We start from the raw sequence: 11,252 nt of genomic DNA on the forward strand, positions 1-11,252 counted from the left end.
CTCTAGTTTCAGCATTTGCCCTCAGTGTATCCCGATCCAGCCCTTATATTCAGCAGTTTTCCCTCTGTCTTTGTCTTGCCTTGTTCTGCATTTCTCCCTCTTGTCCTTATCCTCGCCTGTGATCAGCATTGCCCCTCTATGTCCTTACCTCACCCCCCCCCCCCCCCCGGTTCAGTGTTGCCCCTCTATGTCCTTATCCCTTTCCCTCTATAGTTTTCTTTGGCTCCCTGACTCCTCTCTTTCTCTCTTCCCTTCACCCCCCCCCCCCCCCCCCCCCCATGAGGGCCAGGATGCTCCCTCTCTCATCTCACTCCCCTCCCCCACAGTTCAGTATATCTTCCTCCTAGGTCTTCAGGGTCTTTCCCCCGCCCCCTCTCCAAGCTGAAACAGCATCTATCCCTCTTCCTCCAGCACCTCTTCCTGTCTGTCTGTCTGTCTCTCCCTGTCCTCCTCCCCTGCCCCCGGTTCCAGCAGAGCAGTGCTCTCTTGCCTGCAAATCTAGCATTTCTCCACTGTCATCACACCCACTCCCCCCCCCCCACATGGTTCTGGCGTGTGTCTTTCCCTCCCACTCGCCGCAATCTAACAGTGTTTGTAATCACTGCTGGAAGGGGCACTGCAGAGATTGAAGGGCGCTGCTTGAGTACCTCAATATTCCCTGAGACATGTTCTGCCTCCTCTGATGTAATTTCCTGTTCCGTGTGGGCAGGTCATTTCACAGGGAATATGGAGGCCCTGAAGCAGCAATTAAGGCAGGTTAGCAAGCACCGTTGGACCACTGGGAGCCGGAGGGAGGAAAAAGGAAAGCTTCCAGCAACCTCGAACAGTCAGTGGGAGGTCTTGATTGCCATTCTTCCCAAGCCTCTTATAATGGGATGCCTATGATGACATGGATGGGCAGATTGGATAGGCCATATGGTCTTTATTTCCCTTCATTTTTCTCTGTTTCTAACTCAACAAGTCAGAGAGCAGCAAATCACGTGAACTGGATGGTATATAACCCACAGTACTGGAAGAACTAAAATTTGAAATTGCAGATCTACTGTTTGTGATCCGTAACCTATCATTAAAACCTTCTACTGTGCTTTAAGATTGAAGGGTGGCTAACATAATGGTTCCAAGGGTGATCTAGGAAGCAACAGACTGGTGAACCCGTCAGTACTGAGCAAAAGTGGTAGAAACTTTAAAAGACATAGATACCCATGGTTTAATGGGTTAGTTAGCATGGATTTAGTCAAGGGAAATGTTGCTTTGCTGATCGGCTGCATTTTTGAAGGCATGAATAAAGGGAAAGGGAAATGGGACTTGATATACTGCCTTTCTGTGGTATTTTGCAACTACATTCAAAGCGGTTTACATATATACAGGTACTTATTTTGTACCTGGGGCAATGGAGGGTTAAGTGACTTGCCCACAGTCACAAGGAGCTGCAGTGGGAATCGAACCCAGTTCCCCAGGATCAAAGTCTGCTGCACTAACCACTAGGCTACTCCTCTACTCCATAAACATGTGGATAAACATGAAGCAGTGGAACAGTGTGGCTAGATTTTTCAGAATGCTTTTGACAAAGTCCTTCATGAGAGACTCATGAGGAAATTAAAAAAAACATGAAGTAAAAGTTAGGGTCCTGTTGTGTATTGAGAACTGGTTAAAAATAATAAGGCCGAGAGTAGGGTTAAATAGACAATTCTTTTGGTGAAAGAGGATGAGTACCACAGGGATCTGTATGGGGACTGATTTTTTTTTAACATATTTATATATGGTCTGGACACTGGAACAGTAAGTGAGGTAATCAGACTTGCAGATGACCAAAAATTATTGCAAGTTATTAAATTGCATGCAGGTTGTGAGAAATTGCGGTAGTACCTTGGGAAACAAAGACTAGGCATCCAAATGGCAGATTAAATTTAACATGGGCAATTCAAAGTGCTGCACATAGTTCCACGTTCCATCAACTAGGGAAACATTCTAGGTGTCATTTTAAACAGGATGTTGAAATCTGCTCAGTGTGTGGTGGCAGCCATAAAAGCAATTAATGGTAGGCATTTTTAGCAAAGGAACAGAGAGTAAAACAAAGAATATCATAATGCCTCTTAATTGCTCCATGAAGCGACTTCACCTTGCATATTGTAGACAGTTGTACAGTGAAATTAGAAAAGGTACAGAGAAGGACAGCAAAATGGTTATGGGGGTGGAACATCTCTCATATAAGGAAAGGCAAGATAGTGTGGGGCTCCAAATTTGAAGAAGAGATGGCTGATGGAGAGAGATGACAGAGGCCTATAAAATCTTGAGTGGAATGGAATGTGTAAACATGAATCAAATAATAGGTGACATACCATAAAGGTTCTAAATAGTACTTTTAAAACAAATTGGAGAAAATGTTTTTTCACTCAACACATAATTAAGCTCTGGAACTTCTTGCTGGAGGATGTGGTAAAAGTAGCATAGCTTAGTTTTAAAAAAGTATGGACATATTCTTAGAGGAAAAGTTCATAAACCAGTAAGGCAGAGCTGGGAAGTAAGCAGCTTGGAATTGGTTTACTTTTTGGGATCCTACCAGTGATTATGGGGTCATTTTCAAAGCACTTAGACTTACAAAGTTCCATAGGTTACCATGTAACTTTGCAAGTCCTAAGTGCTTTGAAAACGCACCTCTTTGTCACCTGAATTGGCCACAGTTGAAGACAAGATGCTGGGCTTAGATGGACCTTTGTTCTGACACAGAATGACAACTCTTATGCCCAACTCTGGCACCAAGGCAAAGTGTTTAGTATTACTGTCACAGAAGTGTCTCATGTAGAGCTCCACTATACTAATGCAAAACATTTAGTATCATGCTCACAGAATTGTCCTGTAGTCAACTGTACGACACTAAGGCACAGTATTGAGAATAACACCCAGAGAAGTGTCTTACGCTAAGTTCCAGGAGGAGGTGATCCACCAAGGTGGATGAACACTAACTCCCACGAGAAATCAACAGAGTTAGTGAGTAATTGGTCTACTTCCCACTTTCCCTTATCTTACGCTAAGGTCCACCATACCAAAGCAAAGTGTTTAGTATCATGTTCACAGAAGTATCTCATGCTAAGGTCCACCACACTATGGCAAAGTGCTTAACACCCACAGAAGTGCCCTACATACGACTCTGACACAGAGGCAAAATGTTTAGCATCACAGACATGTCTCACGTTCAACTCTGTTGCATGGGTAAAGTAGTGATCCTCAGAACTGTGTGCCTGCTTTGCTATGAATCCCCTCCAGATCAATGCTGGCCCATTGCCAGTACATGCTGGTACATGGCATTCTACTGCCTCATGCTCTATCTTACTCTCTATCTCTCTGCCTTCTTTTTATTTTATTTGCTGTCCCTTCCAGTCCATTTCTGGAAAGAAGTTTGACTACAGAGAGTTTGCTGCTATTCCTTCTTCCAAACCTGTTTTTGAAATCCAGGTACCACCTGCATGTGCCTGTTGGCACTGTCACTCTGTTATATAAACACTAACTAACTGGTGACTGGTCCTCATCTCAACCTCCATCCTTGCCATAATATCCCTCTAGAGTCATGTGATTGTATCCTGACTTTCCTGTTCTTAGGGGGAGCTGGAGATGTTGCTGAAGGTGTTGTGGTTGGCATGTGCTTGATGTATTTAATTAGCCCAGGAGCAGGGGAGTGTCCCCCACATGCAGATGCGCATGACCCTTGCTCTTCTCTAGGGGGTGGGAGGAGGGGAAAGGGAGGATTTGCTCCTTCATTTGAGCTCTGCTCATCCAATACAGCAAAGCAGGGTCAGTATTTGCTCTGTCTCACCAGGGGCTGAAGCAAAACAGTGACTCTGTCTTAGTAATGCACTGAGTTGTGGCTGGGTCATTGTAGTAGAAGCTACGAGCATGGGTGGGAGACTCCCTTGACCAATCTCATAATTGATTTGCTTTTGCCTTGTCAGCATATCCCTTGCTGTTTTTGTGGTGTGTCCTGTTCAGTGTTCATGATTGCCTGTAGCACCATTGCCTGTCTATATGTGAGGAATTCAGAATAACCCTGGGATACCGGGGACCCTAGAAGTGTGTTCTGCCATCAATCTGGTATTGCTCCCTGGAGTGGTTGTTCACCTTCATTTGATGACTGAGCTAGTTGCATGTCTTCTGATAACTTAATTGATGAGTTGAGGAAGGAATGGCAGTGAGCACTGGGCTGTATGTGTCTTGTCTGTCACAACAGATGAGACTACAGTGCTCAGCTTTTCCTACAGCAGCCCTCCCACACTCAGCTCTGCCTTCTACATTTCAGAAGGTCTTGGTCTGAATCCATGGAGTCGTGTCCTTCCCAAAAGATTGGGTGGGTGGGGTACAATGCATGATGAATAGTGGTAATGTGAGTAGACCCTGAAGCTCATGGTAATGAGAGTGAAATAATGCATAATATTGCTTAGAGTAAGCACAGTCCCTTACCTCCTCCTCCAATCCCCCCCCCCCCCCCCCCCCCCCCAGGATACACTAAATAATTTGTGCTGCAGCATATCTTAACAACTCCCTAGATATCCTGTGCGGTCCCTTCTCCAGGTCTCAGGATGGTAAAAGTATGGACCAAGGTCTGGGTGGCTCACTTCTAGTTGGCAGTCCATGCTTGATTTCTCTCCTTTACCTTTCTTTCATTGTATCTCTCTTTAGTCTCCTGATGTAGGACATGATCTGAAGTACATCGATGACACTAACAGCTCAGGTGAGTTGCAGCAGGGATAGGGAGGAGTCAAAGGAGTTCATCTATCAATACTAGTCATTGGTTCCCTGTGTGTTCTTCATATTACAGGAAGGTGGCAGAGAGCTGCCTGATCTCCTAGGACCAGATGCACAAAGCTTACAGTGCTATTAACATTTGCTTTAGACTGGTTCTAGCCAGTCTAAAGCAAACGTTTAGGTACTTAGTAATGCAGGAAGGCGTTTTTTGTGGCTATAACATGTGCCGTTAGCAGCCACTGAGAACCCCATGCAAATGTATTCTAATGAGTTCGTTTGTAGTCTAATGTGTATTCGAGGGAATACACAGTTCCAGAGCAGCCCTAATTTAACGAGCAAATTTTACAGCTGCTCTGGAGCTGTTGGAGATGAGAGAAGCACAAGCAGGCAGCTGCAAAGGCTGCCTGCTTGTGCTTCCTACCTCTCACCTCTTGGCGCCACCCCCCCCCCCCCACCCCCGAATTTTTTAAAAAATTTCCCTAGTGGTCCAATGGACCGTGTCCTCCACCTCCGAACCTTTTAAAACATTTTCCCTGGAGGTCTAAGGGCTCAAACTCCTTCCCCTATTCATGCACACACACCCCCTCCCGTACCCGTCTCTGCCCCTCCCTGTACCTTTACAACAAGTTGGAGGCAGGAGAGTAAGAGCAACGGCTTCTCACTCATGCCTCGGGCCATCCCGGAACAAAATGGTGGCACCTAGGCCTTGCTCAGTGCATTCTGGGATGCACTGGGTGGGGCTGAACATATATGATGTTTAACCCTACCCAGTTCATCCCAGAATGCACTGGGCAGGGCCTGGGCACCGCCATTGTGTTCCTTGTGGGCCCGAGTTAGGAGCCGTTGCTCCTGCCCTCCTGCCTCCACCTTGTTGTAAAGGTAAAGGGAGGGGTAGGGTGGGGGTCAGGTACAGGAGGGGGGTGTGCACACACAGGAGAAGGAGTTTGATCCACTGGAAGCACCAGGAAAAATGTTTTTAAAATGTTCTGGGGGGGGGGGGGGGGGGGGGTTGGTCGCGGTCCACAGAACCAAGTGTGGGGTCAGGGAGGGCCAGTGCATCAGTGCCCAATCCATTTGACAGCTCGAACTCGCAAACAGCGAGGATATACAAAGGGGAATCAGTGCAGCAAATTTGCATGCGATCCCCTTTGTGCATCACTCACTGACTGTTAGTGATTCGCTACATTTTAGCGAAGCAGCCGTATTTTACAGATGCCTTTGTGCATCGGGGCCCCAATCCTTTGTTTACTAGCAATCCCAGGCAGCTCTAGCTGCAACCCTCTGTCCCTGAAACCAACCCTGTCCATTATATGCCTCTTTTAGGTGGCAGCAGCGTGTGATATTGGAGCATTTTGTTATATGCTATAAAAATAACAAGTTGTTTTGAAGCACAGTTTAAATCATTGTGGGGGTATTATTTTTACATAAAGTCTATCCTCTAGGAGCAAAGTCCCTGTATTGTTCAAGCTTGTCCCTGTTGAGTTCTAGCATGTCCCTTCTGTAGGTGCAAGGTCCCTCTAGTGCACTGGCACATTTATCCTGTAGGAATGAGGTTCATCTAGTATCTTGGGTTTATTTCCCCTGTAGGAATTAAGTTCCTGTAGTATCTTGGCTTTATTTCCCCTATATGAATGAGCTCCCTGTAGTTTCCTGGAATGTCTCATGTACTGTACAAACAATGCATCTGTACAGGATCTTTGTAACATTCCATTCTCTCTCCAGGTGTGTCTGAGTAGAATCCTAGCAGCTATTTCCTATAGATATAGTGTCCTTCATCTCATTGAGACAGATCCATGTAGCACCCCAGCATCTCTCTTCCTGAGGGAGACCAGATTTCAGTAGCACCCTGATATGTCCCTTGTGTAGGTACCAGGTTCTTGTAGTATCCCAGAATCTCTCTCCTGTAAACAGGTCCCTGTATCCCTCTTCTGAAACGGATGGCCTCCCTGTTTATTCCTGATGTTTCTCTCTTAAGAAAGACAAGATTTCTACGGTGTCCTGGTGTCTCTTTTGTAGATGCAAGGACGCTGTCGTGTCTTGGTTTGTTTCTTCTGTAAGTGCAAGGTCCCTGTGTTATCCTGGTATCTCTCTTCTGAGGGGAATCAGGTTCCTATAGTATCCCAGCAAGTGAGGGGAATAAGATCCCTGTCCTGTCCTGGTTTCTTTCCTGAGGGGTACATGATCTCTGGGTTGATGTGGTATGCTTCTCCTGTAGGTAAAAGGTCTCTGTAGTGTCCTGGTATGTCTCTCCTCTAGGTAGATTACTGTTCTTCTGAAGCTTTTTGCCTTGTCTTGTTCTGATCCAGACTGAGCCCACAGCTTGACAGCTCTGAACGTTGGGTAGGCTTCTCTACATTGTGATGAGTTTGCATTTCTCATGAATGGTGTGGATAGTGCATGGCCCAAGTTGAGCAGTACTCCCAGAGTGTGTGTGTTGCAAGAGGACGTACCTTTCCCCTGGCTCCCAGGTAGCCCCTTCCTCAGGAGAGAGAGGGTTAGAGCAGCAGTGTTAACCACAGTGCTCCAGCCATTGGTGGCACTTCTTTCTGTTGTTGCGCTTCATTTGGAAATGGAAAAGGTGGGTGACCAGTTGCAGACATCTTGTTTTTCATAAGGAACAGCTACCAAAAGCTGACAAATACTCCCAGCTGTGTGAAGTCACACATCAAATTTTACATCTGTCAATCACATTTGAATCGCAACATTGAACCTGCTTTGAGTGGGAAAGCGCGGGGTACAAATGTAATAATAAATAAATAAATAAACATATGAAAAATGAGTTCATAGGCTTCCTAGTCCTGGTTTACGTGCTGGATCTGATGGTCTGTGTGTGGCTTATTCACTTACTGCATTCTTGCTACTGCTTTGCCATTTACTTCCCGGTATGATAATAACCAGCACCCTGTGCCAATCTACCCATTTAATTCCTCTATTTGTCTCTTTCCATTGCTCAGTTCCCCAGTCGCAGGAGGAAGATGGCGAAGTTGAAGAGCAGCAGTCAGCAGAGAACATCTCGGCATTGCAAGAAATGGCTGTCTATAGCAGCAAGAGAAAACTTGGGCAGGCACGGCAGAGTTTGGAGACTGCCGTGCCCACATAATGTGCCTGATAGCAGAGAGAGGGACAGCCTATGCCCTAGACCAGCCTGCTTCAGAGCACCACATGGAACTATGAAACTCCACCACAGACTAACCTGGGAGGCAGAGGGGAGACCGAGAATTCCTCAGACAGCATCTGCCTGACCCATGAACCTGAGCTAGCCTTAAAGAGACATGGAATGAAGAACTCAGCTCTATTTTTAAAGTTATGCATGAGATTGTGACAGATTTCCTGAATGGAAAACAAGCGGGGGTGGGGGGAGGAGGGTCGGGAGTGCTGGCAGAACTGGGCAGTACAAGAGCTCCAAGGCCACTCATGGGAGGGGGGGGGGCAATGTTTTATTCTGTTTACCCTGAAGGGAAGGGTTAAAATTCTTAGACCTGTGTCAGGAGGTGAAGTCCTGGGTCTCTAAATATTAAGTGTATCTGAATGAGTGAATACAAGAGAACATCGGTGTTTCTTTCCTGAAACCCATACGCTTGTCATATTCTACAAAATGCATCACTCTCTGGACTGGATTCTTGGTGGGTATCGGCAGATTTTTAGTGGGGGGGGGGGGGGGGGGCACAGGGTAGAACAGCGATTTTATAATGCCCTTTTGGGATGGCAGCTCTACTGGAACGTACTCCAACTGACACTTTAATGCTGTGACTCTTCAGCTGCAACTAACTAGGGCTTTCCCCTAACCCTCCTCCCTCTGAAGCCTAGCTTTGTTTGTGAGAGTTCCCTTTAGAGCCCATTACAGATGCACACTTAGTGCTGCCAATTAGGGCACACTTTCCTAAGCTGTGAACACAGCACTCTCAGTCCCAGCTAGCCCGAGGAATGGAACCCTTGCACTGTAGTGCCCTTGACCAGGCCCACAAAAAAACTTTTACAATTTTTATTTTAAACGCTGGTTTCCTTTCAATAAGAGATCTATTTTTAATGCTTAGTTTCAATGTGGCAAGGTCTCAAATAAAGGCCAGAATCTTATGTTAATGATGTCTGGCAGTTTTCCAAATGTTGGTTTGTCTCCTGCCAGGAAGATGCCAGTCCATGGGCATGTCATGGTCCCAGTTTAAGTACCTGTAACATGAGGCAGGATTGTTCTATCCCAGCAGAATTCATTAATTTCCCTCATACACCTGCCATCCTTCTGTTCATTGCTGTACCATAACAGGGCTTTTCTGATTATATTCTCAATAGTTTTGTACCTTGGCAGCTGCTTGGAGGTACTGGGCCTCCTTCCCCAGGGAGGTACAGTCAGGCCTAAAAGCATGAATGGTGGTTGCACTGTATTGAAGAAAGTGTTTTAATCGATTGCATGGGTGAAAGTCTGGTTTGAGCTTCCTGTAGACCGTCATGTCCTAAGAGCAATGGCTTCCTGGCATCTTAACGATAGTACACTGAAGAAGAGCCTTATTGCCACTGGAAGGATGAGGAGAGATCTTGGAAATGATGCTGGTACTTTCCAGCTTTGACATCCAGAATTTTCACTTGAATTTCTTGCATGTTATCATCAGAGGCTTGTCTGAGTGCTGGCACTGAGAGGCTCATCCAGAGAAGGAGGTTGGGCCCAAGTCTTCACATGGCCACCCTGCTGTTTGCTAGGGGAGTTTAGATTGGCAGCTTTCAGCAAGGATCCTCCTGATGTGCGTGTGCAGGGAAGTGTGGCTGTACCTGGACTCCCTGATATGCTTCAGCATTCCTTTCTGCACGGGTGTATTTATGTATGCATGCGTGTTTGTGTGCCTGGGTGGTGGTGTGTTTGCTGTGAACGAGCAGGTGGGTGTATTTATCTGTGCGTGTATGCTTTAGGTGTATGAGTCCTCCCAGCATTGCTAACTGCTCTGAGTCAGATATCTGTTCTGTTTTCCTCCCAAAAGCTGTCATTTTCCTCTCTGTCGTTAGGCTTGCCTTCATGCCCTCCACCATACACAGGTACCTCAGCCTAGAATCTGTATCTCATGCCCTTAGTGTGCCAGCAGTGTCTGTTAGCAAGGCCTCTCTCCTCCATGACCTCCATCAGTGGTCTGTTCTGTCCTGTCCTGGGGCTGCACTTTGCATGTGTACTTCCTGAATGACTAGATGCTAGTTTCTAATATAGGTGTCTTCATTCTGAAGATGAGTCCTCATTTTTACCTGAATTTTTACTACATTTTATGTCTCTTAATCGAATGGGGACAGAGAAAGGACTGTGACCTGAAAACTGCCAGAGGAGGTGTTGAGTAAACTTAATTTCTTTGATTAACGATATATTTTTGTTTAGTTTTAATCTACTAATTTTAATGCTTTGTCTTTTAACTGGAGTGCAGCTCAGAAGACACAAAATCAGGGACTGCTTCCATGGAATAATGATTTCCACTCTCCCTTCTGCGCCTTGGGTGATGAGCTAACAATCAGGCGCTGGTTTTTTCCAGCCAGCATTTCCTTGGGACTTTTTCTGTTACTGCAAAGGCTTAGGGGGTGGGGTATTGGGTGGGGGGGATTAGGGTCATTTCTCCTTTGAGAGGAACTATGGGGAATTAGCTCAAGACTGTAACTAGTGATATTTGTACAACCAAAGAAGTCTATTTTGTGGTTCTGGAACAATAAAGTTTCCTTTACATTTTATGCCCTGTGTGAAGACATCTGTCCACTGTTAGAGGTCTCCCCATGAGGCACTATATATGCAGAGTACTTGATTGGGAGGAGACACCCATTTGGGCTTCTGGATCATTCTACATAGCAACAAGATAGGCGTTTGAGTCACTGAATGGTAATGTATCAGAAAAGAGAAGGATGACTGGGTTTTGGAGCACTGTGAATGTCCAGCGGGTGGGATAGGTGTGAGGGCAGCAAATGGTAATGGGTCTGGATCGCTCTGAAGGTTAATGTGGGAGGAGAAGCCTTTTTTAGTATGTTGGAGTTTCTGTTTAGCCCACTGGAACCTTTTTGTCCAAATTTGGAGACAAGTGATTTTATTCTCTGTATATCATTTTGAACTACAGGTGATGCAGTATTGATAGGAATGCATTTTATTTCCAAAAATTGATGGGCATGGGCAAGTTTCTGACAAGATGACATATGTTAAGAGAAGTTATGAAAATATGAGTATAAGTAAAAAGAGAGAACACGCACATCATTCTATGCTTGGTCACATGATTTGACTTCACTGGTGGTGTTGTAGTTCGTATTTCTCCAGCTGGTTTTAGGATTGCTTCTTACGGACAGCTGTATAATTCAACCAAGTGAGACAGTCACTTCAGACAGCAGTTTTTGGAGTGACACAAATGTATCTCAGATTAGGCAACCAGCAGAGTCGCAGAATAAGAGAAGAGCCATGAGTTCTGTTGCCCTTCAATCTGGTCGTCTGCTCACTCCAGCAGCTATTCACCACTGCTGCTTACATGGAAGCATCACTACCTCCCTCCCCGCCAAGGCTGAAAACCAGG

General features: G+C 45.8%; 1 protein-coding gene across 1 annotated transcript in view; it reads left to right on the forward strand.

The window, feature by feature from the left end:
- SCRIB (scribble planar cell polarity protein) overlaps nucleotides 1–10,431 on the forward strand; it is a 630,584-nt gene extending 620,153 nt beyond the window's left edge. Inside the window, 3 exon segments of the mRNA XM_030220397.1 lie at nucleotides 3,379–3,453; nucleotides 4,672–4,723; nucleotides 7,692–10,431. Coding sequence (XP_030076257.1) covers nucleotides 3,379–3,453; nucleotides 4,672–4,723; nucleotides 7,692–7,837 — 273 coding nt within the window. The 3' untranslated portion in view covers nucleotides 7,838–10,431.
- The last annotated feature ends 821 nt before the right edge of the window (nucleotides 10,432–11,252 follow it).

The sequence above is a fragment of the Microcaecilia unicolor genome, chromosome 1, assembly GCF_901765095.1.
Source record: "Microcaecilia unicolor chromosome 1, aMicUni1.1, whole genome shotgun sequence".
Classification (NCBI taxonomy): Eukaryota; Metazoa; Chordata; class Amphibia; order Gymnophiona; family Siphonopidae; genus Microcaecilia; species Microcaecilia unicolor.